Here is a 26382-nt window from a genome sequence, read left to right on the forward strand (position 1 = left end):
CTTTGTATAGTTACCGTTAAATCTCGTCCCAAAAATCTGATTTACTGTTTTTCCAATAATCAACTAGATATATTTTTTTTGGTGTAAAAAGTCAACTACATCTGATATGTTATTTGTTCCACTTCCACTATTATTTTGTTATATTTTGATCTCTGAATAATGGTGTCAGCCACTTTTTTGTAAAAGGTATAAAATTTTCTGAATGATGAAACTCACAGGTTTGGCCATGTGAGCTGTCGCCGAGTGGGTGTTCCCTTTGATTATTTATTCATTGCTTTTTTTAGCTTATCAATTTTGACTTTTTAGCTTATGGAATATTGTTATTTAGTCGGTCATCATGAAAAACATTTAACACATTAGGCGAAAATCATGGAGAAATAAGAGATCATGCATGTTCCCACGAGTGTCGTTTTTTTTTTCGGGTTGTAGTCTTGTAGAGAAATAATTAACTCAACTTAACTAATTAAGAAATTGATTAAGTAGCATGTTCCAAAATAAGGGCTCCTAAAAAGTTGAAATAATTCAAATTTTTAGTATTCAAATACTGAAAGTCAATGTAATGAATATGAGTATGAACTTTGACCTGACCACTCAAAAATCCAACTGATGTTATACTAGTTTGTTAGCAACACAACAAAGACATAAAATAATACAATACGTGACTCACAGCGCACAAACTTGATTACATTTGATCCCCCAAGTCAACCAATACGTATAGAGAACTCGTTAATAGTTTAATACTACTAGTATTTTAAGTTTCCGTACACTTCTCGGGGAAAATGTAATTCTTGTAACTTGTAAGAAATGACATGGATTCAGTTTTTGGAGTATTATATTATTTAGTTGACTTTGAACTTATGTGCGTAACGAGCAAACAATTGCGACCGTAGAAACTAGAAAAGGGAGGTTTGACGAAGTCGTTGTATTTGGGGAAGTTTCGCAGTCCAGTCTGTAGGTATTGTGAATACATTAATACCTCGACCAACCAGTTTGATAGGTACTCTACGTTCAAGGTCATGTTTTTTTTTTTTTTTTGCTAAACTTCAAGGTCATGTTCTGTTAACAAAATCATGTCATTGCGCTTATTTCCATAATCTCATAGGCAATGGTTTGTAATAATTAAGCTGAACGTGTTACTACCCCATATTTAGCATTCTGCTAACAAGTAACAAATAACAAGATTTCTTCAACATTTTTTAGAGGTTATACAAAATTTTCAGAGGATGTTATTTATTAAACAAACTAACAAGAGAGCTGGATAAACTCTTTCACTTTACTTTTTTGACATTTTAACGTTTAACCTCGGTCCATTTCTTCCTTCTAATACAAAACAATAACTCTACCACAAGATAAACATTTTCTTACCTACTCGTATACTATAATTATGCAAAGAAGTAGATATTTTCCTAGAAATATGTGTCCACAGCCAAAGCATACAAATCGAAGTGACATGACTAGGGCTGGGCATTTTATCCGTTAAATTTGATTCGATTCGTTATCCGTTGCTATTTGATCCGAAAATTTTGAATATCCGTAAGCTTTCGAAGCAAAGCAAATATTAAAACTCAATATCCGTTAAAATCGAAGCAAATCACAAATACTAAAATTTTGGGAAGCGAATATCCGATCCGATCCGTCAATATATAAATACATGTATATTTTGATTATATTTAAAGTTTTAGATATATAAAATTATATAATTATTATTCTTAACATATGATTTGACAGATTCTATTCACATTATTACTTATATAAAAGTATTACATAAAAAGAAGAGAAAACATTTATGACAATTATAATATTTTTCTTAAGTTTTGTATTATTATAATTGTTAACTAAGTTTAAAAATTTACAAAATATGTAGATTCGCTATATTTTTTAAGCAAAAAAATATTTTACAAAATAAATTTGTATTGAATTTTTAAGATTATTTGTAATAAACAAAACAAATGAGATATCCGTAAGTATCCGCAAATATCCGCAAATATCTATTTATTTTCCGGATATCCGTTTTTCCGAATATCCGTATTTTTCCGAAGCAAAGCAAATCGAAAAATTAGATATCCGTAACATTCGAAGCAAATCACAAATACCTTCAAAAACCCGGATATCCGATCCGCGCCCAGGCCTAGACATGACCATCTAACATATTATCGAGAAAACTAAAATACAATTTTGGATCTAGCCCCACCACGACGAATAAAGACCGGCAAAGATTCCAAAATCTCATGACCATCTCAGTCAGGTCTACACTTCAGATCGGACTTATATACTAGTATTATCTTTATTTGATCAAAAAAAAAACTAGTATTATCTTTAATGATATATTTTTGTACGTTAAGCTTATTTTAAACTATTTACATTGAAGAACAAAACCAATCTATAAAAAAGTAAAACCAAACCAGAGAAAAAGTAACACCATAAATTAAATTACTACAAAATAATGTTGCCATTTGAGAAAGAACAACTTTTCTTCATCTCCTTATTTTGAATAAAATAACCAATTGAGCTTATATTCTTCTTCATTTCCTTATAGTTCTTTGTTTCTCTCTTTCTCTCTCTCTCTCTCTCTCTCTGAATAATCTGTTCTACACAATACAGCTCAAGAAGCCATTTTTTATGGTCAGAAAAGGCAAAGCAAGCCTTATTCTTCGTTTGCTTCCATTCTCTACTAATGGGTTCTTGCCTCAGCTCTCGTGTTGACCGTACGTTCTCTCTATCTTATATCTTGTTCTTCATAATCTCCTATTCTGTACATTTTCGCGGGAAAATTTAAGATTTTTCACGTGTCCCTCTCTTCTAAATTCAATCTTTTATCAGTTCATAATTTGTGAGAATCTTCACGTGATTTACTAAAAAAGTTTTCACCTTTTTCATTTCTCCTCTGTTTTGACTTTAGTCAACGCTCTGTTTGTGTGTTTCTGCAGATAAGAGCAGTAGTCTCGACGCCCTGAGTTATCAATCATCATCCTCACCGGCGGCTGATAAGAGAGAAGGAGAGATACTTAGCAAAGCCAACGTTAAGAGCTTCACCTTCAACGAACTAAAACTCGCAACGAGAAACTTCAGATCGGACTCTGTTGTCGGAGAAGGCGGTTTCGGTTCTGTCTATAGAGGTTGGATCGATCAGACAACTCTGGTTCCAACTAAATCTAGTAACGGTCTTGTAGTTGCTGTTAAGCGTCTTAACCCTGATGGCTTTCAAGGTCACCGAGAATGGCTGGTACGGTACACACATATGTCTCTTCAAATCTCAAACTATCATTGTTTGATTCTCTAATCTTCTTACTCTGTTTTTTTTTTTTGTTGTAATTCAGACAGAGATCAACTACTTGGGCCAGTTAAGTCACCCGAACTTAGTTAAACTGATTGGTTATTGCTTGGAAGATGAGCAACGGCTTCTTGTGTATGAGTTTATGCACAAGGGTAGTCTTGAAGATCATCTCTTCACAAGTAATGAATCAATTTTTTTTTATTATTTAGCAAAAAAAAAGAATAAATATTTTTATTTAAAATATTAGGAGATTGTTTTTTCTTATATGTTTGAATGGTTTTTTGAAGCAGATGGTGTGAAGTGTAAACCGCTCTCTTGGCTATTACGGGTTAAGGTTGCACTTGATGCAGCTAAGGGGCTTGCGTTTCTTCATAGTGACCCTGTTAAAGTCATATACAGAGACATCAAGGCCTCAAACATCTTGCTCGACTCGGTATACGCTCTTTTCGAAGTCTCATTGTTGTCTTAAATGATGGACTTAAAGAGGTACTGACTTGGTTCTATTTTATCACAACAGGACTTCAATGGGAAACTTTCAGATTTTGGGCTAGCAAGAGACGGTCCAATGGGAGAAACAAGCTATGTTAGTACAAGGGTCATGGGTACATTTGGCTATGCTGCTCCTGAGTATGTGTCAACAGGTACAATATTCTATCAATCCTCATAAGACAAACTGGTTGTATTGTGAATATTCAAGAGTAACCAATCCATTACTGTTTTGCTCATTTGCCCTTTCAAATCATCACGAAAACTTTTAAAATTTCACCACATTCTTTAAAACCATCCAAACAGCTAAAATACCTTAAAACATAGATAGAAAACACTAAAAACCATATAAAATAGTAAAAATTAGAGTATATCAGTAACAGCACCAACATTTATGCGGATTTAGTTCTTGTTTCATCCTTTATCTTTCTATTTTTTCAGGTCACTTGAATGCTAAAAGTGATGTGTACAGTTTTGGGGTAGTGCTTCTAGAAATACTCTCTGGAAGGCAAGCATTGGACCATAGCCTACCGACCAAGGAGCAAAACCTTGTGGACTGGGTACGACCATACCTCACAAGCAAGCGAAAAGTTCTACTAATGGTGGACACTCGTCTTAAGTCACAGTACAAACCCGAAGAGGCAGTGAGAATGGCAAGCATTGCTGTGCAGTGCATCTCATCTGAACCAAAGTCACGACCAACCATGGACCAAGTGGTCCGAGCCTTGATGCAACTGCAGGCAAGCATGGTTACCGGCTAAAGTTGACACAAGTAAAGATATCAAAAGACTTGTGGGATTGTAGTAGGTATATAAAGATGTGGTTGCTGACTGTGGCTAGGTCTCATGTCTCCTCGTGTGGTGTAAGATTCCATTTTCTTCCACGAAACAAACACTTAGGCTACATGACATGTTTTGAAAGATGTGTTCACAATACTTTTTCTTTCAAAACTCCGTATTGTATCCAATGTCTGCTTATAGATTTTTTTTCTAGGAAATATTTGGAGTATTCTCTGTAATATCTATATTATCAAAAGAGAAGTACCCATATAAATTGCTCCTAAGTTTTCAATGTTATTTACACTACTATGCCACTGAGAATTAAATAAGTTTCCTATTTTAATATTTGTCTTTTTTCAGTTAAATTAATGTGATGTCCTAATATAAATTAAGTTACTTATTTTAATGTTTGTTTTTTTGAGTTGAGTTAATGTGTTGTCCAAATATAAAATTTAACTTTCCTTCTCTATTAAATCAATTTCGAAATTATTTATAGTTTTATTAATTGCTATCTTTTCAGTTTAATAAACACATTTCCTAATTCTAAATTTACCACATTTAATGATAATAAAAATCGCATATGGTATGGTAGAAAAATTATTGTGCCATCACTATCTTTTAATATTCGAACCAAACCAATTTTTATGTTAAGCTTAAATTTTTGGCATACATTATTCAAATGTATTTTATATATATATATATATTTTTACTTTATATTTTAAGATTTTTTTTTAAACAATTTAATTGAGTTATCCGAACCAGAACATGAACTGAAATTATAAATACCCGAATCAGGCTAAGACCTTTCACCCCAAAAATCTAAAACCCAAAGAAACCTGAATCAAACTCGAATGGACATCCGAACGTCCACCCCTACTACAAGATATAGAAACAGAATCACCTTATTTATTTTTGAAAAATTATTTTCCATTGACTTTCTCATCGGTCTACAATAATTATAAAACTAATTGTCAAAATCCAATCTAAAAATTATTGAACACGTAAGATCATTTATAATTAATTAGCAGTTAGATCAAATATATATTATATTACATTTCATTTTCTTACAAATTTTAATCTTAATTTTTATATGTCACAAATTTGTTAAAAGTCTAAAAATTATTTTTTTCTTACAAATTTTATAACTAATGCATCATACTTATCATTCAAAAACTTTGTTTGCTATATATCTTACACATACATCTAATCATATAAATGTTAGATTTGTTTAGGTGATCTCCAGTGTCGGTGATACATGTTAAATTAAACGAAAATTTATTAAATTACTTAATTTAATATGATTACATTTACAAATATAACATTTAGTACACACACAAATTAAAATTTAAAATTAAATATCGAGTGAGATTATTTTCTTAACAAATTTATATTAATAAAAATTCCAAATATTTGGAATTCGAAAGCATTATGATCCACACCTATACTATTTTAATTATGATAATTTAATTTATATAAGAATATTTTATTAAAATTTTAATTTTAATTTTTTTTTTGTAACCGCAAAAAATTAGTTTTCGATCTAAATTTATGATCAAATATAACAAATATATCATTTAATACAAACAAAAAACTAAAACATAAAATAAATACCCGTGCGGTCGCACGGGTCAAGATCTAGTTTTTAAGTTAAAATTTGAGTCTGTAAAATATAGTAAATATCTTCGGAAAAATCTATAATATAATGCCACAGTTTTGCTCTCTCCTAAAAGTGTACACGTCAGCTTCTTTTTAATGATTGTGGGACCCACGGTTTTCGGTTTAGTTTTGTGATTGTGTTTGGCGTTTGGTCTGATTTTGGTTCTCCATTGAGTTTGGTTCAATTTAAAAGTCAAACTCTGCGTTTTATGTTTGAATAGATCAGGGCTTCATTGTTCTTCTGACATCGACGTCTCCGCTAATCTTTAGTCTGCAAATACAACGATTTCTTCTCTAAACTCTTAGGCGCTGTTCGTTTGCTGGTCGCTAGCGTCAGCGACCAGAGTCAGCGACTGCGACTTAATGTCGCTGATAGTGTTCGTTTGGAGGTCGCGCGTTCAATCGCAGCGACTGTTTTTTTTAAAAAAAAATTTTTGATCGCACGATTTTGATTCCACCGTTAGAATTTCTAGCGTCCAAAATTTTTAATCGCTGATCGCTAGCGTTTGGTCGCTGCGACCGGTCGCTGAACCTGCGACCAGTAAACAAACAACGTTTGGTTGCTGAAGTTGGTCGCTGACGCTAGCGACCAGCAAACGAACATGGCCTATCTCCCCTATCGTTCAAAGTATTCCTCTTAACTTTTGCAATAAATGTTATTCGCATTTAACCCAATAAAGATGTCAACTTTTCAGTTTTCCTCACGTCAAACTTATAAACAGTAGAGGGTTGAGACTTGAGAGCAGGATGAATCTCCAAAATCACTCTCAGTTAATCTTCTTTATCAAGCCTAGAAAGATATTTTGAGAACGTCTTCCTCCGATGCTGTTGTTGATGAGAAGGTTTTGTATTGAGAATCCTCTTTCATACTTTGCTAATTTTGATTTCTAAGATATTTTTACTTTTAACTCCCAATAATTTTCATCTTCAACTTCCTCTCCAACAGGTAGTAAGGCGGTTACTCTATTTCTGAGATGGAAAGTTCATCAAGAAGGAGACAATTCATTAAAAGTTCGTGTCATATTAATGTATTTGAGACTTTTTGTATTTAAAAAGAAAATCAAACTTCAGTGGCTTCTTCTCCATATGTGTTTGCTTCTCCTTGCTGTTAGTTAAGATACTTTGCCTTTTTTTGTGATAGTGGCTCTAACAGTTGCAGATGATGACGAGAAGGAGAAGTTTTTACAAGCTGAGTTTGCTTCTCTAAATTGTGTTGACAATGAGCTCTGGTCACAGTGTTCCCAAGTTGAGAAAAGAATTACTACTTTTCTGTTTCAGAGAAGAGTTTAAACGTCGGATGAAGGGCTGATGAGAAAAAAATTGTCGACTAAAGAGCTCATCAAATAAATCCAGGCTGATAACCTCCTTTTACTCAGAAAGATAAGGTAGATAATAGATGTGTAAGCCATGTTATAATCTGTATTTATGTTCCTGATTATTGTGTTTTTATCACAACCTTTTAATCCATTTAGCACATGTAACTGTAGGGTTCTATGGTGCTCCAACTGTGGAAGTGAGGTTCAGTGACCTTACTCTTTAAGTCGGAATATGAAGCAGTTCATGAATAGCTTATCACTCACAGTATGTCGTTGCTCGGTCCTCCTGGTTGTGGAAGAAGTTACAATGGTCTTACTTTCAGAGTTTACCGAAGAGAAAATGTCAGAGTTAAACAATATGCATATTCTAGAAAAAGTGTAAGTTGTCCAGAAAAAGTGTGAGTTGTCCGGGTGTGATGACTTCTTATGTTCTTAATGTACCGGAGTCAGATTACAAAAACAGTCTAAAAGAAATTCTGAAGGAGATCAGTAGAGGAGATAACCACCAAGAATTTGTTTCAAATCCTGATATAGATGTTTTTTATGTTTACATGAAGGAAACTAATGAAAGATTGCATTTCTACTTCAAATAGAATCGGGATATATGTACGAAGGTGACTTATGTTATTTGGGTTAGTACGTCTAGAATCCAAAACCAAAACAAAACACAGCTAAATTTGGATTTTGTATGTGTAAAGTGGGCCAAACTTTAATACTTCAGGCCCATTCCCAGCCCAGCGAAAAGCCTGCACAAAACAAAGAAACGTTAGTTTCCTTTTCTCATGAAAAGGTCGGTTACTATTTTCCTAAAGACAATTGGAAAATATACAAAGTTACAGAGGAAAAAGGAATACGTGATTGTTATATAAGAAGGCCATAGGTGAAGAATACAGATCATCCAAAAGAGACAGAGCAAGAGCACAAGAGAGAGATAACAAAGGATTAAACAATTACAGTGTTAGGGTTTTGTGTTAATCATTAGCTTGTAATCTCTATTGTTCTTGAAAACAGATTTCTTTGAGTGAATAATACGAAAGAGCTTTTTCATATTGATTTATATCTAAGGTTAAAGCACTAGGCAAAGGTTTAAATCCCAACAAGTGGTATCAGAGCAATCCAGGTTTGATTGCAATTTGCTAGGAGGAGATATGGAATCAATACCGGGAAAGTTCAAGTTCGAGATCGAAAGGTTTGATGGAAAAGGAGATTTCGGGTTATGGAAGTACAAGATGATAATGCAGTTGGAGCTTCTAGGGTTAGATTCAACGATTCAGGAAGTTTCAAAAACGACTTCTGAAACGGACACAGAGAAAGACGAAGATAAATCAGACGTCAAGGTAGATCCTTTGAAAGACAAGAAGGCGAAGAATCTAATATGCATGAGCCTAGGAAATTTGGTTCTGCGTAAGGTGATGAAAGAAACAACTGCGTTAGGGGTTTGGAAGGCTTTGGAAAGAGATTACCAAACAAAGACACTTCCTAACAGGATCTACATGAAGCAGAGGTTTGCGAGCTTCAAGATGGATGATCACAAGAGCATTGAAGAAAATCTGGATATTTTTCTCAAGCTAGTTTCAGATCTTGCAAGTCTTAACATCAACATCAGCGATGAAGACCAGGCAATTCAAGTCTTATCTAGCTTGCCCCAACAATTTGATTCACTAGTTGACACGCTCAAGTATGGGACGGCGAAAGAAACTCTTACGATGAATGACGTGATTAATTCAGCATACTCCAAGGAAGTGGAGTTAAAGGAAAAGGGATTGTTGAATAAATCCAGGTCTGATGCAGAGGGTTTGTACGTGGAGTCAAGGGGCAGATCAGAGAAAAATGGTGACAGAGGAAGAACTAACGGCAGGAGCAGATCTAAGTCAAGGCAAAGGTTCGATAAAAACAAAACAGGTTGTTTTATCTGTGGAGAAGAAGGACACTGGAAAAGAGAATGTCCTGAAAGGAGACATAGAGAATCTGCAAATATTGCTACAGAGCCGAAGCAACCGTTAGTGTTGACAGCTAGTGTGCAAGACACTAAGCAAGAATGGATCATGGATTCGGGATGTTCTTATCATAGTACATCAAACAAGGAGGTTATGTTTGATCTCAAGGAGTTCAACGGTGGTTCAGTGTTAATGGCTAATAACACTCAATGTAAGATCAAAGGAATTGGGAAAATAAAGATTCAGAATTCAGATGGCTCTGAAGTGATTCTCACGGGTGTTAGATACATACCGGAGGTGAGAAGAAATTTAATTTCCTATGGGATGTTAGAAAGATCAGGTTGCAAGTATGAAGGAAGAAATTTCATGGTGCACTTCTACAAAGATAATAAGAGGGTGATATCAGGAAAGTATCACGAGGGAGTTTATTATCTACAAGGCGCAGTTGCTAAGAGTAAGAATAATATGCCTAGTATGGAGAAAGAAATCAGAAAGAAAAAGTCAAAGACGGTGACGTTTTCTACGAGTCTGATTCAGGGACCTACTCCATTCGGTTTTGAAACAAAAGACTCATCAGCTCAAGGTGGAGACTCTTTCTTAACAGAAAAAACAGAAGAAATTGAGTCTAAGGAGAGCGGGGAAGAATCTCGGACAGAATCTTCAAGGGATGAATTCTTGTTTGTCAAAGAAGTTAGGCATAAAGATGGTGATCTCTTAGCACATGTTCTGGCTGCACCAGAAGAGCTAAATACGGAAGAAGAAACTAAAGCTTATGCAGAGGATTGGAAGAAGGCTGGAAAAGAGGAGAACGTGTATACAGGACTCAAGAATGAAGCTGTGAGAAAAGTATCACATATATTGGAAGCTGGAATCTTCGGAGATAGAGTTAAAGAAGACGCAACTCAATCTAAGATCCATACCAATAGTCAAGAAGGTTCACAAAGTATAGCAGTACATGGGCAGGAGGTTCAGGTTCGCTGCGGTTCCGACTAAGAAGGACGTCGCTCCAGGTAACTCCATTATCAACGCTGTCTCACGCTCGCAGAGATAGAGGAAAAGAAACAAGTCAGTTTCAGGGTTTATATTGATAATGGAAAACTCAAGACGGAGTTTAAGAGAGTTACTTGTGAGAAAAAGATGCGAGGCGGAGGTTTCAGCTCAAGGTGGAGCAGCTGAAACAAAAGAAAAGTCACTCAAAGGCTCTGGAGCAACGGATGAGGAACAGGAGAGAACGTCTTAAACAGCTACTACGGTGGAGAGTAATCACAGAGGAGAGCTGAAGGGAGACGAGTATCTAAATTGGCAAAAGAAGAAACAGATCACTGGACAAGATAAAGAGGTCTTAAACAGCTTAAATAAAGTAAGAGACTTTACTGGAGAAGCTGAAGGGAGACAGGGTTTACGAGAACGGAGGAAGCTCGCAAGAGTCGCCGGAAACGTTCCCAGGAGGATACGTAATTTGTGTAATTACTGAAGTTCTAGCTGTGACATTGAAAGGAGATTTAAATCAACTATCATCACCAAAAAGAAAACAGAGATTCAAAATCATCAAGGAAAAAGAAATCGCGAGCTTTTTCGGGATGAAGAACCTTACAGGAGAAAGGAGTTCTGCGGAGGTGTTTAGTTGATCGGAGTTTGCTGCAGATTTGGGGAAAAAATGGATTCACCGACAAGGAATAGAAACGAGAGAGAGGATGGTGAAGCTGTAGCGGCGTACGAGCTACATGGACTCGTCAGAGAAACGACGGGAGCAGTCACCGGCAACGTCTCGAGAATTCGTCGGAGTACGTGATGTTGGGAAGAATTTTTTTTTGGTCTCTGTCGATGGAAACGAAGAGAAAGACAAAGAAGAATTAAAATTGGGCCAGGTGGAGTTTGTAAAGTGGGCCAAACTTTAATACTTCAGGCCCATTCCCAGCCCAGCGAAAAGCCTGCACAAAACAAAGAAACGTTAGTTTCCTTTTCTCATGAAAAGGTCGGTTACTATTTTCCTAAAGACAATTGGAAAATATACAAAGTTACAGAGGAAAAAGGAATACGTGATTGTTATATAAGAAGGCCATAGGTGAAGAATACAGATCATCCAAAAGAGACAGAGCAAGAGCACAAGAGAGAGATAACAAAGGATTAAACAATTACAGTGTTAGGGTTTTGTGTTAATCATTAGCTTGTAATCTCTATTGTTCTTGAAAACAGATTTCTTTGAGTGAATAATACGAAAGAGCTTTTTCATATTGATTTATATCTAAGGTTAAAGCACTAGGCAAAGGTTTAAATCCCAACAGTATGCTATTTGATATTTGGATTACGTATGAAATTCTATTCATCCCAGGTCAACATGCACAAAGAAAAAGAATCAAAGTGAAGCTTCCAGAAAAAAAAAGCAAGCAAGTGAATCTAAAAGTCTTTTCTTTCTTTTAATCTTAAAACTCAAGTTAAGGAAAACTAATAATATACTGAGAAAACACAATATATGATTACATATAATCAAAAATTTATATATAATCAAATATAATTCGCAAGGATGACACAAAAATAAAAAAAATTGATCTAAAAATGATTTTTTCTCAATTTGTAAAAAAAAAAATCAAACCGAATGGTGAAATATTTAACCAAATATAACAAAAAATTAATAAACATTAGAAAAATGAAAAAAAATGCATAACCAGATATAACATAAAACATAAAAACAGATGACAGATTCAGACAAACAACAAACATCTAATCCTAAGATCGAAATATGCCCTCTGAACACCACAACAGTACAAACTCCTAAATTCACCACATTGTAACCAGTTATAGACTTATAGCCACAATTATACTCAAAGATAACGCACAGTTTAAAAAAAATACTCCACCACCTGCATCAAATCCTTAGCGACATACAGTTAAGAAAATAATCAAATTCAACAATCCCAGAAAAATTCAACGACCCCGCGCTTGCGCGGAGATGTTAGAAATATCTGAAATAAAATCACTGAAAATGTTTATAGAAGTTGATTAAAAAGGAAGATATTGATGGAAGTTGATAGGAGTGTTAGAGTGAAAAATGCATAAGAAGAATGAATGTGTTTAGTGGTATGAAAAGGAGTGTATATTTTGTAAAAAATATCCAAAAGATGAGTTGATATGTTCAGGATAGCTTCTTAGTTTCTACAAATCGTTTTTATTTAACTTAATGCTATAAATATGATATATATTTGACATATTTTATTGGTGGTGTTAACTCTTTTATTAATATTGCTTACAAAAACTTTTAAATAAATCCCTTTTATATATTAGAGAATACTTTTGATTAATATTTTTTTTGTTTGACATATCATATATAGATATGATATTTATTTGACATACCTTTTATTAATAGAGCTTAAAAACTTTTTAATGAATCCCTTCTATATATTAGATAGTAATTTTGGTAGAAAAAAAAAAGATAGTACTTTTGATTAATATTATTTTGACATGTATGACTTATAAATTTAGTGTTTTAAGATATATATATATTTTTTGTTTTTTAGTTAAACTTATATCATTTTGAAAAAGTTAACTTTTATACTAAAACTTATTTGAAAAAAACGGTAACAAACCAAATAAAATTGTGAACCAATTTGAAATAACTGAAAATCCATAAACTGTCATAAGTAGATAGTGCGAAGATGAAAAAACCTAAGTAGGAAAAGCATGGGAATGTAAAAACATAGAAAATAAACAGAAAGCAGAGGTGGTTCACGTCAGTGGCACTTCATCCTCTCACTCACTCGGGAGCTTGCATTCACCTCCTTCCACTTCATCTGTTAAAGTATCAGCTGGGTTGGTAGTGTCACTGATTCCTAAAACAGTGAATGGGGGAGAGTTTGTGCTGGTATTGTTTGCTGTGAGCAGAACATGGAAGAGAAACACTCTGTTTTCAAGTGCTGCAAGTAGTGGTGGGACTTTGTTGCACACACCACGACTCACCTGCAGGATTGTAGATGCTTTAGTCACTGTTAGAGTTTGCACAAATTTTATGTGGTAAGAAACAGAAACCTCATCATTAAGTGCAGTAGCTGCAGCTTGTTTGGTGAGATTAAGCATCTCGTTGTTGAGCACCAAAAAAGTAGCATAATTATTTTCATCGTCCACCAATAATTCAACACGGTAGCTGTTAGGAATGATAAAATGATTGATTAGAGTTGCAAAAGAGTTAGAAATGAACACATTAACTTGTACCTAACAACACCGCAGGCATTGCTATCAAGACAGTGGTTGCAAGGAAGATCAGCGGCAGAGTTGTGAAGCTTTATCCCGCACCAACTGCAAGAGACATAGTACCATCCATTTATACCTAATACCTCCACAATCCGGGCTTTGCTAATAAAATAAGCTTCCTGTGTGAGTAAGAGTAAACGAATATAAAGCATATTGTATCATAGTATGGAAGGTTAAGATAATTTGAACAGTGTTGGAAGTATATTAGGAACCTGAGCGGTAGCATTGGAGAGGAATATGTTGAGATTTGGAGTATTCTCTGTAATATTTTTAAGTTAAAATTTGAGTCTGTAAAATATAGTAAATATCTTCGGAAAAATCATATATATAATGCCACATTTTTCTCTCTTTAGAGAGCATCCACGTCAGATTCCTTTCAATGCCTGTGGGTCCCACGTGGTCGGTTTAGTTGGTCTGATTCGTTGATTGATCTGATTGTTGTCGGTTTGGTTTACATTTTTGGGTTGGGCTTCTGTGTTTTGTTTTTGTGATTGAGGTAAGAGAATATGTCACAAAATCAATAACGATGGACCTCCGTATGAGGATGACGTTTTGGGTCTGGGGCGTTTTAATTTTTGTAGGCTAGGACATCATCTTTTCCTTCTTCCATTGTGGAAGTCGCCGCCTTCGTTGCTCTTACTATGCAAAGCACACCATTTTCATCTCTTTGCCTTCCCCGACCTTCAATGTATTCTTAAATTCGATAATAAGTGTTGTACTAATTACAAGAAAATCTATAACGTTTCGGTATTCTTCGTCTGTTGATTTCGTATTCTATAAATAGGAGATGGTTGAGGCTGTGATGATCGCTCGCAATCACTCTCAGTTCAAATTTGTTCTTTCAGCTTCCAAAGAATCTCAGAAAGATGTCTTCCTTGGCGGAGACATGGTCAGCAAGAACAGGTTGGTAGATTCGCACCTTTGCTTTCAGTTTCTTTCCTCTGCACATTATTTCAGATAAATATCCAGATTTTCTGATTATGGATTGTACAGGAGTGTGGCAAAATTCCTGAGAAGCCGTTTCTGGAGCAGAGAGAGAAATGTGCAGAGGACGAACTCAGAAGGAAAGCGCAAGACTTTGATATGTCACATCTGGTTTCTCCGTTTGGTTCATCTTTGTGGGATTTATGGGTTTTCAAGTTCTGGAAACTCTCTGAATTGATTTGATATTGGCAGTAAAGTGTTCTAGGTAAATATCTTTGCCAAGGCTGATGACTTTCAGAATCAGGCTCACTCTCATGAAGATTATGCAAGGAATTTTAATTCTTGCATAATTAAATATTTTGTTTAATATTGCCAGAAAGTTTTAGTTCTTTTTTTTGTTTAAGTTTTAGTTCTTTGATTTCGTCTTAATGTGAATATTTTTAAGTGCAGCTTATGTCGATTATGATTGATTGAATAATCTAATTTTGCATATCTTTATTGTGATACCTCATTCGCATTCGCATACCAGGAGCGTGGTTGTGTACCTATATATCTGGGATGATGCTGCAAAAAAATATAGGGGTCTCACCAACTCAAAGTGACAGGACACAGTCTGTCAGGGTAGTCACTACTGTCAATCCCAAAATCTTTGGAGGTTTGTGAAATTTAAACTCATACATCGTTTTGAGCATGATTTGTCATTTGATATTTTTTACTAATTTAATATTGGTCCACCATATGTTCTTCGGAACACTCTTCATTCCGCAGGCAACCTATACCTCAACTCAACGCCAGCGACGAAATTTTATTTCGACCCTGAGCTTCAAGCAATCGCAGAGTTTACAGAGAGGTATCAACTCATCTGGTGTTCCGGTTGATCTATTGTGATGTATCAACTCATCTGGTGTTTGCTTAAACTTGCCTACAACTGAAGATGAATGGTGGTGGGGGCGAAGAACTCCCACAATGTTTTCAAGACCTAGCTGGGAAAGATTTTGTCTTCCAGATACGTGTGACACCTTCAATTTTACCCCAAACCACCGTACTTTCACTGTCTCTGCGATCCTAGACGATATCTCCCAGAGGTATTATATTTACTTTTTTACAATGTTACAAACCATCTCTGAAACACACAAATTAAACTGTTTGGCAGATTTCGAGACCAGTGAAAATCAATTTTTCCAGTTGAAGGTGGCGAACAATCAGGATCTGCCAGCAGAAAGGCTACAGCTGAAGTGAATGAACCAAATCCACTCGCTTGTGGAGTTGAGGAGAGTAGCTGTAAACGCTCCAACGCCCCCGTGAGTGAAGCTTAAAATCTGCCACAACGTCAACCTTCGTTTCCTTCATTTTCCTAGAGTGAAGACATTTCCCTGCTGTTTTCTGCATTTTCTATTTTAGACTTTGGACTTAATTTCATATTTCAAGGGTTTTGTATTGTTGGTTTTAATTATTATCAAAATGGGTTGACGAAATATTTCGTGTTGTTGGTAACCTATTTTACAACTTTACATTTTCATATTCATTCATCTCCTAAAGAATCGTCGAAAAAAATTACGCATGCGAAGACATTTTTTTAAAAATATTACGTCCACACGAAACATGAATTAGTGGATAATCAAAATGATAAACTTACCAAAGTTAGTCAACATTTTCCTGCAAATTTAATCAACACAGCTACGTCCACACGAACTCATTTTGAAAAAACACAAGCGTGTGGTGGACACACTTTGGTTGCCCAGAAAATTGGAAAATTATTTGTTCAGTGCCACAACCCATACCCAATGACTTATGACTCTCCCATATTCTGATTTTGATTATTTTAAAGTAGAAACTTACATTTCATATTTGGACCAACATAGCTAAAGATCTAAAGCAACTTGAATCTTTGTTTAAGAACAATTTTAAAGTCTGCTCCATTGAGAGATCTTACCGAGTGCTGCAGATGATGAGCATCTTCACAAAAATCAAAAGCGTTTCCCAATTACATTTCCATATAAAAGATTTTCACACATTAAAATTGTCAACTAATATGAACTTTCAAACTTCTTCACCCATCTTCTTTTTATAAACCTCTTCACTCTTCCTCTTCTACACTCCACCACCATCAACATTTTCACAACACAGCCACAAGTATATCTAAAATCCCCGCGCTTGCGCGGGGCTCCGCCCCTAGTATTATATATAGTTTTTTTTTTGAACACCGTATTATATATAGTTTAATAGATTATTTTCCACGCCTTCCGTTGATTGATTATAAATAATTGAATGAAAAGAATACATTCCAACAAAAAACTCTACAATAATAAACAATCCAGTGTTTTGTTTTGGAAAAATCTCATAAATAAAAATAATGTTTTGCCAAAAGTACTAAAGTAAAAAAGTCTTTGTGGAATTTTTTTAAAATTCACTGACTAATGATTCATTAATTATTATACATTATAAGATCCGAAGTACAAATCTTAGAAAATACAAATTATGCAAATTATAGAAGAAATAATTACTTGAGATCTTCAATATGATACAATGTGTACCACCAAACATGGTCTCATAAAAATAAAATAGCTCAAATAGTACAGTGAAACGTGAATTCTCATAAAAATGTAAAATTATGTATTGTGAATTCGTCTATGCAATATTTATCATAGTTTACAATAATATAATTAATTAGAAGTTAAAATCTTTAAAATATCAAAATATTAAACTATCCAAAACTATAACGCTAACTACTGAATCCTAAATCGAAACAAAAATATTTAAATTGTTGTATATTATTTATATATATTTTAGAAAATCTGTAAAATAGAAAAAAATCATTTACTTAAAAAAAACATGTAGGTATAAATAAGGATACATTTATTAGTTTATCTTTCAATATATAGTATTTTTACTTGAAAGTATTTCTCTTTTATATTTGTCAAAGTAAAATTTATTTTTAAGTTAAAATACAATTCCGAAATACTAAAAGAAAACAAATCTGCAATACTGTATAAAAAGCCTAGCCCGATTTAAAGATGGGCCTAACCTCAAATTAACAGAAGAAGTCACCTACTCTTGTCTCTCTCTCTCTCTCCTCTTGTCTCTCTGTAAAGAGAAGAGCTTTAGGGGTTCACTTCAGATCTGTCCGTCTTCTCAATTACTCCGTCGTCGCAGGTAAATTCTCCGATCGCAAACCCTAATTTATTCCAAGACTCACCCTTTAATCTTGATCTCGCTTTGAAATCGATTTGTTGATGTTGTAGTGATGAGTAGGAGATACAGTCCGCCTTATTACAGTCCTCCGAGGAGAGGATACGGTGGTCGTGGCAGAAGCCCTCCTCCTCCTCCGCGACGTGGATACGGTGGTGGTGGTGGTGGTGGTGGACGTAAGGGATCTAGCCATGGAAGTCTCTTGGTTCGAAACATTCCTCTCGATTGCAGGTTTCTTCTTTTTTTATCTTTTGTTTTAAAGATTAGATTTTTTTTGAGAGACTTTTCTTGATTTTTGTTTGTTTTGGATTATTTTTTTGTGTAGACCAGAAGAGCTTCGTGTTCCCTTTGAGAGGTTTGGTCCTGTGAGGGATGTCTATATCCCCAGAGACTATTACTCAGGGTGAGCCTTGTCTCTTCTCTATGTTACTATTTTTGTTGATGCAAGTGATAGTGAAGTGTAGCTTTGATTTGTTAATCTTTGTAGATAGACTAGTTATTTGCTGATCATTAGTATATGATTCTTCCTTAGTTATTAAATTTGCTTTGTGCTGTAAGATTTAAGTCATTTTTATTTTTGAGTGATAGAACAAATATTGTGTGCATATCAAGGTGTGCACAAACTGAGCTACAATGCAGATGAGATACATTTTTTTTCTCCTCACTCTTATTTGATTTAACTAAGTTATCGAGGTGAGTAGAGAAGAGACCCTTTTCGTTGAAGTTTTCTGTTTTTGGATTGCTTTTTTTTTTGTTTGTCATAGTGAATTAAATGTTGGACTGATTTCCCCAGGGGGTATGGCTTGAAGTTAAAAACAAGACCAAGCCCCACATTTGATGAAGCCCTCGTCAAAAATAATGCTTTAGCTTATTGGTCCCAAAAGGACATTAAGGGTCAAGTAGTGAAGAATGTTTTGTTTGGAAATGAAGTATGTTCTGTTGAAGCTGTATTAAGTGAAGCCTTTTCCTTATCAAGAGAAGTAGAGAAACTTAACTTTGGGATCAATCAAGTAGTACTTAATTTTACAAGATATCTCCTCCGTCTTTTGGGAGTTACTGTGCTTGTGAAGTGTGTTAAGAAAAAGACCAGCTTTTGAGAGTATATGTAGAGCTCTGCTTTTCATAGAAGTTCTCTGAAGCTGAGGTATTTGCGAAAGGTATACAGTTTAGTGGTTTGCACATAGGGTGGTTTTGCTGGTAAAGCTTGTTGTGTTATGTGCTTTTGTTATCAGCCATCAACCAGCTGGAACGATAAGCTTACAATGGTTCATGCAGGGAACCTCGGGGGTTTGCTTTTGTGGAGTTTGTCGATGCATATGATGCTGGGGAGGCTCAAAGAAGCATGAACAGAAGAGTATTTGGTGGAAGAGAGATAACCGTGGTTGTTGCTTCAGAGTCCAGGAAAAGACCTGAGGAGATGCGTGTGAAGACTAGGACTCGTAGCAGGTATGATAAAGTAAACAAGTGATCAAGTTTATTGTATATACCAAGAACTAATCATAATGATTTGTCTCTCAACTTTTCAGGGAACCTTCTGGCTCTAGAGGTCGTTCTCATGGTTAGTTATTTTTTCTCTCTACCTGATATGTGTTTCAATAGCAAGGTTCCAACGTCTATGAGAATCTATCTAGACTGTGACGCACTTGTCTATGTTTCAGGACGGTCTCGTTCACGTTCAATCTCTAGATCACGCTCTCCCCGTCGTCCATCGGATTCTAGAAGCAGACGCCGATCAAGGTATAGTAACACGTTTCATAATTTTTATTACCTTTTTTAGATCATTTACAAGTCAATATGAGTTAAAACATGATGGTGTAACAGGTCTTACTCACCTGCACCTAGAAGAAGAGGAGCAGACTATTCAGCATCGCCAAGGAGAAGACAAGAGGAACGTCCACGATCACCATTAAGAAGTCCTCCTCGAGGAGAAGGAGATGCAAAATACAGTCGCAGGTCTTATTCCCCTGGCTATGAAGGTGCTGCTGCTGCTGAAGACCGAGACACAAATGGAGACAATGAGACTAGAGAGTGAGCTTATTTTTTTATTGCTCTTGGGGATTGACTGTGTCTGATTTTCTTGTTTGGGACATTGATTGGTGTTTTTTTTCTTACCAGGAAACCGGACTATGAACCAGAGGAAAGGCGTCGTGGTGGAAGAGAGGTTTCAAGGTCTCCATCAGGATCCAGGTCCAGATCTGTGGAAGCGTCTCCAAGATGAAACTTGTGTTGAAGAAAGATTCTCTTTCTCAGAACAAAACTTTGTGCAACTCTCGCTCTATGGTGTTTCTTTGTTTCTATAGTAGTGAACTCTCTGTGTGCTCAAGAAACTCCTTTACTCTGGCTTGTTAAAAAGATTCATCTCGTCATGTGATGATTTTTAATATCATTCTCAGTTTGTTTTTTTTCTTTTTTAATATTTGTATGAAGTCTTATATTCCTATGAATCTCCATTTGATGAAGTCAAGGTTGACGACAATATATTTTATTTAAGCAGCCTTGGGAACTAATTAAAAAGAACATCTAGTAGTAGAAGCCATATATGACATTTTTGATGTTTCCTTGGTCTATTATGGACTAAAGTCCAAGACTTTTGGTTATTCTCTGGTTGGTTTGCATTAAATTCTCAAGAAGCCAATCATCATACGTTAAACAGGTACTAGAACCGGTGGGGTAATATGGTCATCTAGTTTGGTTGACCAGACCAGAAAGATAACCTAGGTTTTGTGGTCTTCACTACATAAGATGGTTTGGCTGGGTCCAAGTCCTGAAACCACGACGCGGGTTGTGTTTGAAAAAACAAAAATAGGAAGATAAATACAAGTAGTAGTAAATTACATAGGTAAAAAGGAGACAAGGTCTGCGTTTCTTCTTGCTTTTCTGTATTTAAGGACTCTCTCTGACACGACAACTTTCTCATTATTGATCTTCTTCTTTCTTCTTCGTTTAAGAAACATCAAACAAACCCAAAACTTCTAGTAAGGACTCTTCCGAGATAGATATATAGATGGCTGTGGGAATTCTTGAGGTTAACCTGATCAGTGGCAAAGGTCTCAAACGATCTGATTTTCTTGGTAAAATTACTAGTTTCTCTCTTCTCTCAGATTTGCTACCCTTTTTTTTTTATCAACATTTGCTACCCTTTTCAATTGTAAAAACCTTTTTTTTTTTCTTGGCTTGTAATTTGACATGGTTTGATTTTAATGCTGTTTAGGTAAGATAGATCCTTATGTTGAGATCCAATACAAAGGACAAACTCGCAAAAGCAGCGTTGTAAAAGGTATCATTAACTTACTAATTACAATATTCTCTCAGTATCCTCCACATCTCATTCATAGTTTTACTGACGTTTTTAGTTTGACTTGTATTGTTTCATTGTCCAGACTAGCTAGTTCTCCATTATTGTCATTAATCATCATTTTTATAGAAAATATTGGGGCATCGAAATGTCAGAAATAAAGTAACTGTTAATGTCTTTTCTTCGAGAAAAAGATTCTCACGTGGTATAGTTAATTATAAACTCCCACATGCTGGTGATTTGGTGAATTAATAATGGTTGTAGTTGTTTTTCAAATATAAGGGGGGATCTTCATTCATGGGTTCTTCTCAGAGAGTATTTCACAATTAAAAATGCATGTGTTAAATTATGGTTTTACGTTATGATCATGCACGTGTTAATATTATTAGCTTACAAAAATGCATTAATTATACACTCATTATCGTTTTACGTTATCATAATGGAATATGTAAAATTATAACTTACAAAATGAAATCTATATGATGTAAATTGCAAGTTTTCTTTAGCTCACATAACCATAATTAATCAATACAATATCCCATACATATAGACCTTCAGAATTCCATTTTACAGGATAAATTACTAACGACTTTATTGAAATTTGTGTTATTTTAATGAAAAAGATGGAGGTAGGAACCCGACATGGAATGAGAAACTGAAATGGAGAGTAGAATTTCCTGGCTCCGGCACCGACTACAAACTCATCTTCAAAGTCATGGACCATGATACTTTCTCCGCCGACGATTTTATCGGTGAAGCTACGTAAGTATCATATATACATACACATTAAATTTTCCCTATGTACTTGCTTGTAAGTATACACAATAATGTGTACGATAAAAAATGAACAAACAGGGTATACGTGAAAGAGCTACTTCAAATGGGAGTAGAGAACGGCAAGATGGAGCTAAGACCGACCAAGTACAACGTTGTTGACTCTGATCTGTCCTTTGTCGGAGAGATTAACATTGGACTTTCTTACTCTGTTCTGGTACTTTTTTCCTTTTTCTTTATTTACTGTTTTACTCTTTTCTCCTCAGTAATTTTATTAACCTTCTTATTTTTACTGACAATCTTCAGCAAGAAAAGGTAATGGAAGGAGAAGAGTTTGGTGGTTGGAAGCATAGCCAGTTTTAATAAGTCTCATTTCATCTATTGTTTGAAGTATCCATATTCGTGTATTGTATCTCATTGTATTTATAATTATTATTTTACAAACATGTATCAAAATAAAATGTTATAAAAGCGTTTGGTGACATATTAAATTCACATACTGGTGATATAAACAACATTCTATGCTGATCAGCTGGTTGAAGGAGTCGGCTCAAAAAAAAAAAAGACAAAATTTGGGTTCACCCCCTATAGTGAACTTTAAAATTCACCACTTTCCTAATAACCAATCAAAGTGTCAACTAGATTAATGATTAAAAAATATTAAATATTTTTTTTCAAAAACCAAAATAATTAAAAAAACAAATTATATCAATTTTAATAATGCTAATGTCACTATATAATCCATAAACTCAAACTCTTACCCTAAATTCAAATTCTAAACCCTAAATTCTAAATTATAAACCCAAACTCTATACTCTAAACCATAAACCCAAATCCCAGACTCTAAACCCAAACCATAAACCTTAAATATTTGGATTAATATTGATGTTATTCTTTTAAAATTTAATATTGATGGTATAGGGTTTGGGTTTTGTATTAATATTTTGGGTTTAGAATCTAGGATTTGAGTTTAGGATATAGGTTTGAGTTTAGAGTTCAGGTTTTTGGGTTTATGATTTATGGTTTGGGTTTAAGGTTTAAGATTTGGGTTTAAAGTATAGAGTTTGGGTTTATAATTTAGAATTTAGATTTTAGACATTGGATTTAGGGTATAGAGTTTGATTTTATAGATTAGATAATGACATTAACATTATTAAATATGACATTATTTATTTTTTAATTATTTTATTATTAATCTAGTTGGCATTTTAACTAGTTATTAAAGAGGTGATAAATTTAAAAGTTCGTTATAGGGAGTGAACCCAAATGTTGTAAAAAAAAAACTACCAAAGGCCAAGAAAGGGTAATAGAAATTGGTATAAGTTCTAACCGAGTAGATAAAGGAGCTTTGATTATTTGAATCAAGCCCACTAAGAGTGGGTTGCTTATAAAACTACAGGCCCATCGTATATTCCATGCGTATAGATCATGAACCGGGCTGATTACCCAAAAGCAAGCCCATTAAGAGTTGGCTGATTATAAAACCCTAAGTCCATCTTATATATTTAGCTTTTCAGTCAGCTCGCTTAGTTCGCCGTCTTCTTCATCGTTATTCTGATTTGTTTTCTACTGCAAGTCTGCAACTAATTTTTCCTGAAAGTGGATCTAGAATTTTTGTTTTCAAATAATAGTTGTGGGCGATGATTATAAAGAGAGAGGATTGAGTGGGGAGTATGAACAAAACTCTCATGGGATTGGAGAAAAAATAAACCCTAATCGAAATTGATGGAGAAAATTAGTTTTTAATTTTTTTTCCCTTTTTCGATTGTTAGGTTTATTTCTTTCTCTATCTCTTACCCTCGATGACGGTCCTTCCAATGTACACTTGATATGAGCCCTTTATATATATATATATATATATATTATTTTCATTGTTATTATTGTGGATTTAGTGTTCTTATTAGCACTGATTCTCAACCAAAAAAAAACTTTAAATCCTTTATTTGAATGAAAATGTGGTTACCATTCGTATAGACAGCTAAGATCATTAGCTGACCATAGACGAAGATTTAAATGCTATTCTTTGAAGAATTTGTACCAAATACATTTGACGCTACAAATGATTATTTGGCTTTGTTAATCACTCAAAACTGGATAAAATTGGAGCCAAAGAGAACCAATTGAGTTTTTACATTGGTTGTAACTTTGTATTAAAGAATCTACAGTTTAACATGAAGAGCACATAACTAAGGGTGTTTAGTAAAATAAGGTTGCAACAAGGAGGATCATATTGAAAAGAAAAACACAGTTGAGCTACTATACTTAAACTGTATATAAGTGAATGATACATTATAGTTTTAATGAAATTTGACATTACAGGCAGGATAAGAGCTGCGGGCTGTTTACTTAACAGCCACTTCAGATCACATTAATGAAGAAAAAAAAAACAGAAAATACAAAGTCATAGATCTCACGCTTGATAAAGGAGCTTTTTTCACTTTAGACCCTGAAGTTTTTTCCGACAAAGGTTTGTCCGAACTCCCAGTTAGAAGGTACGATGTTCCATGAAGTCGAGGTTCTACGGTCACTGGTTGTGACACGGAAGGAGAGTGACTGACCAACGAGAACAGCATTAGACTGCCAGTTCTGTCCCCAGTTCCTAGTCAAACCCATCCAACCAGTCTTTGATCCTTTCATGCTCGTCCTCACGATGTCTCCTGCTCCAGCCACGTTCGTTATCAGCACCAAGTTGAAGTAACGGTGACCGTTTATCGTGAATCTCATCCCTCCACTCTTCCTACATGCCACCCTATAACGAATCCCACATTTCTCACTCTTAGTAATTTGAATCATTACATTTTTATATGTCCAATCTCGCAAACACAAACCAAGTTAACCGTTAGTACTACTACTATTATACTTTCTCCATATTTTATTATTTGACATTTTAGATTTATGGACAAATTATAATTTCATATATCTTCTAAACAAAAACATCTAGAACTTTTAACTATCTAAATAATCACAATTTAAATAGTTCTATAGCATAAAAAGTTTAAAAGGACATCCAAGTAAAAAAAATACTACAGTATAATGTTATATACTGTTATAAAACAGAGGCATTAGAGTTGTTTTATATATATATATATTTTTTTTTTTAATTTTGTAACAATTTGTTTTACTTTTTATAAATCCGAAGAACCGAATAAACTGAAAGTAAAATAAAATGCATATATTTAGGACTTAACACTTCAAAGTGTAAATGTGAATCTACCTGCGGTAGGAGATTGGGACAATGCCAGCACGGTACTCAGCGATCTTGAGGAAAACTGGCATAGCTAGGTCGAAGTGAGCACGTGGCGGGTTGCACCAGCCACCATTGTCGCTAGGTTGAGCTAAATTCGGAGGACAGAAGTTTGTTGCAGTTACAAAGACTGAAGGGCTGCCTGAGTGACACCACTTAGGATCATTGACACATTTGATTTCAAAGCAAGCACCACAAGTTAATCCACTGTTGAAAAGCGCCGTGCTGAGAGCCGCCGTGTTCGTACCATATCCTTGACTGTATAAGTTACCGTAACCGCATGCACCACCTAAAAGAGAGAGAAAAAAAACAGAGTGCTCTGTTTTTAGAGAGTTGGTTATAATGGTTAATGAAGTGCGGTATTTTGAAATGGGTTTGAAGAGAGTGGCCTGACCCATGGTTCCTGAAGCGTCGTCCCCACCGTAAAAAGTGGCGTGAGCGGTTTGCCAAGAGCTGCCGGTGTAGACACCAGGGATCCCAGCGTTGGTGGGGTTCAGGAGGAGCAAGATAGGTAATATGGTTAGGAAAATGGATGGATTAGTTGTCATTTTCGTAGATATTTACGAGTGATACTATTCAAATGGAGGTGCTTGAAGTGTATACTACAAAGCTGAGAGACTTGTTGATGGTGGAAATGTTGTGAAGATGGCTGGCTATTTATACAGGTGGAGAGAAGCTCCGAAGTTATGAGAAAGATACATTATTGGCCGAGTTTAGTATTTTCTAGGCAAAAATATGTAAAAAAGTAGATTATAACGTATGGTGAAAGATAGGTTTGTAATTGTCTGTAGTCTTGTTATTATTGAAGTGATGAGATTATGAGAAGTTTTTTATCCTGTTAATTTAGGGATCTATCAATGATATAATGAGATAAACTCCAAATAAGAAAAGATAAATGTCACATTTCCAACCAAGTACGAAAGATATAGTGGTGTCATATAGCGAATAATTAGTTTGTTTTGAAGCAAAATACAGTAATTGCTATGTAAACAAAATAGTCGAACAATGAAATAGTGAAACGGTGATAATAGGAAAATATGTGAATTTCATAAAAATCTAATGATGTTTAAGTCTACAACCTAACAATGTTTTAGCGTCTACAAAATCAGATTTTCAATGATAAAACGTCAACAATATGATAATATATATATAAGGTGTAAGATAATATATTAATTACTCTAGTAAAAATTAAACTAAAACATAACTCGATACGTACACAAGTTGTTGCCGTTGGTTATGTAGACGTACAGCGTACGGCATACG

The 26382-nt window shown here is 34.7% G+C and overlaps 5 protein-coding genes, 2 long non-coding RNA genes and 1 other non-coding gene across 10 annotated transcripts; 6 read left to right on the forward strand and 2 right to left on the reverse strand.

The window, feature by feature from the left end:
* The first annotated feature begins 2470 nt into the window (after positions 1-2470).
* LOC108849309 (probable serine/threonine-protein kinase PBL1) lies at positions 2471-4882 on the forward strand. Its single transcript, XM_018622858.2, has 6 exons — positions 2471-2705; positions 2928-3223; positions 3318-3453; positions 3565-3707; positions 3792-3915; positions 4202-4882. The coding sequence occupies exons 1-6, from the start codon at positions 2675-2677 to the stop codon at positions 4519-4521; spliced, it is 1050 nt and encodes a 349-aa protein (XP_018478360.1). The 5' UTR covers positions 2471-2674; the 3' UTR covers positions 4522-4882.
* Positions 4883-6457: 1575 nt separating this feature from the next.
* On the forward strand, positions 6458-8254 carry LOC108827119 (uncharacterized). 2 transcript variants are annotated; one of them, XR_008944937.1, is made up of 4 exons: positions 6461-7037; positions 7142-7206; positions 7337-7580; positions 7683-8254. It is a non-coding gene; the product is annotated as an uncharacterized LOC108827119 (long non-coding RNA). The 2 variants fall into 2 exon arrangements; XR_001945598.2 differs by having other exon boundaries at positions 6458-7037; positions 7142-7580.
* Positions 8255-13077: 4823 nt separating this feature from the next.
* On the reverse strand, positions 13078-13910 carry LOC130511729 (uncharacterized). Its single transcript, XM_057009213.1, has 3 exons — positions 13655-13910; positions 13472-13586; positions 13078-13402 (listed from the first exon to the last, which is right to left on the reverse strand). Exons 1-3 carry the CDS (start codon positions 13843-13845, stop codon positions 13196-13198), a joined length of 513 nt encoding a protein of 170 aa, XP_056865193.1. The 5' UTR covers positions 13846-13910; the 3' UTR covers positions 13078-13195.
* A 331-nt stretch (positions 13911-14241) lies between these two features.
* Positions 14242-16166, forward strand: LOC108853396 (uncharacterized). Its single transcript, XR_001949721.2, has 7 exons — positions 14242-14381; positions 14478-14596; positions 14687-14882; positions 15147-15272; positions 15386-15467; positions 15552-15702; positions 15771-16166. It is a non-coding gene; the product is annotated as an uncharacterized LOC108853396 (long non-coding RNA).
* A 1453-nt stretch (positions 16167-17619) lies between these two features.
* LOC108848349 (serine/arginine-rich SC35-like splicing factor SCL30) lies at positions 17620-20265 on the forward strand. Its single transcript, XM_018621686.2, has 8 exons — positions 17620-17770; positions 17860-18037; positions 18132-18209; positions 19082-19252; positions 19333-19364; positions 19465-19543; positions 19628-19834; positions 19922-20265. The coding sequence occupies exons 2-8, from the start codon at positions 17862-17864 to the stop codon at positions 20022-20024; spliced, it is 846 nt and encodes a 281-aa protein (XP_018477188.1). The 5' UTR covers positions 17620-17770; positions 17860-17861; the 3' UTR covers positions 20025-20265.
* A 376-nt stretch (positions 20266-20641) lies between these two features.
* On the forward strand, positions 20642-22370 carry LOC108854362 (16 kDa phloem protein 1-like). 2 transcript variants are annotated; one of them, XM_057009214.1, is made up of 6 exons: positions 20642-20661; positions 20755-20877; positions 21018-21083; positions 21725-21863; positions 21957-22092; positions 22182-22370. In XM_057009214.1, the coding sequence occupies exons 2-6, from the start codon at positions 20811-20813 to the stop codon at positions 22236-22238; spliced, it is 465 nt and encodes a 154-aa protein (XP_056865194.1). In that variant the 5' UTR covers positions 20642-20661; positions 20755-20810; the 3' UTR covers positions 22239-22370. The 2 variants fall into 2 exon arrangements, with proteins under 2 accessions (XP_056865194.1, XP_018483405.1); XM_018627903.2 differs by lacking the exon at positions 20642-20661 and having other exon boundaries at positions 20673-20877.
* Positions 22371-23510: 1140 nt separating this feature from the next.
* Positions 23511-23714, forward strand: LOC130512252 (small nucleolar RNA snoR125). Its single transcript, XR_008945808.1, has one exon. It is a non-coding gene; the product is annotated as a small nucleolar RNA snoR125 (small nucleolar RNA).
* LOC108851660 (expansin-A16) lies at positions 23622-25757 on the reverse strand. Its single transcript, XM_018625119.2, has 3 exons — positions 25514-25757; positions 25090-25408; positions 23622-24624 (listed from the first exon to the last, which is right to left on the reverse strand). The coding sequence occupies exons 1-3, from the start codon at positions 25665-25667 to the stop codon at positions 24315-24317; spliced, it is 783 nt and encodes a 260-aa protein (XP_018480621.1). The 5' UTR covers positions 25668-25757; the 3' UTR covers positions 23622-24314.
* Positions 25758-26382: the final 625 nt, after the last annotated feature.

The sequence above is a fragment of the Raphanus sativus genome, chromosome 4 (genome assembly GCF_000801105.2).
Source record: "Raphanus sativus cultivar WK10039 chromosome 4, ASM80110v3, whole genome shotgun sequence".
NCBI classification, from domain to species: Eukaryota; Viridiplantae; Streptophyta; class Magnoliopsida; order Brassicales; family Brassicaceae; genus Raphanus; species Raphanus sativus.

Coding starts and splice junctions, on each gene's coding strand:
- LOC108848349 (XM_018621686.2), top strand. CDS start 17,862: ATGAGTAGGAGATACAGTCCGCCTTATTACAGTCCTCCGAGGAGAGGA. Junction 18,210..19,081: donor CCCAGAGACTATTACTCAGG/GTGAGCCTTGTC, acceptor TGGTTCATGCAG/GGAACCTCGGGGGTTTGCTT. Junction 19,365..19,464: donor CTCTAGAGGTCGTTCTCATG/GTTAGTTATTTT, acceptor TCTATGTTTCAG/GACGGTCTCGTTCACGTTCA.
- LOC108854362 (XM_057009214.1), top strand. CDS start 20,811: ATGGCTGTGGGAATTCTTGAGGTTAACCTGATCAGTGGCAAAGGTCTC. Junction 20,878..21,017: donor CAAACGATCTGATTTTCTTG/GTAAAATTACTA, acceptor AATGCTGTTTAG/GTAAGATAGATCCTTATGTT. Junction 21,864..21,956: donor GATTTTATCGGTGAAGCTAC/GTAAGTATCATA, acceptor ATGAACAAACAG/GGTATACGTGAAAGAGCTAC.
- LOC108849309 (XM_018622858.2), top strand. CDS start 2,675: ATGGGTTCTTGCCTCAGCTCTCGTGTTGACC. Junction 2,706..2,927: donor CCTCAGCTCTCGTGTTGACC/GTACGTTCTCTC, acceptor GTGTTTCTGCAG/ATAAGAGCAGTAGTCTCGAC. Junction 3,224..3,317: donor AAGGTCACCGAGAATGGCTG/GTACGGTACACA, acceptor GTTGTAATTCAG/ACAGAGATCAACTACTTGGG.
- LOC130511729 (XM_057009213.1), bottom strand. CDS start 13,845: ATGCTTTATATTCGTTTACTCTTACTCACACAGGAAGCTTATTTTATT. Junction 13,587..13,654: donor AATGCCTGCGGTGTTGTTAG/GTACAAGTTAAT, acceptor CATTCCTAACAG/CTACCGTGTTGAATTATTGG. Junction 13,403..13,471: donor CTACTGCACTTAATGATGAG/GTTTCTGTTTCT, acceptor ACAATCCTGCAG/GTGAGTCGTGGTGTGTGCAA.
- LOC108851660 (XM_018625119.2), bottom strand. CDS start 25,667: ATGACAACTAATCCATCCATTTTCCTAACCATATTACCTATCTTGCTC. Junction 25,409..25,513: donor CGACGCTTCAGGAACCATGG/GTCAGGCCACTC, acceptor TCTCTCTTTTAG/GTGGTGCATGCGGTTACGGT. Junction 24,625..25,089: donor GTCCCAATCTCCTACCGCAG/GTAGATTCACAT, acceptor GATTCGTTATAG/GGTGGCATGTAGGAAGAGTG.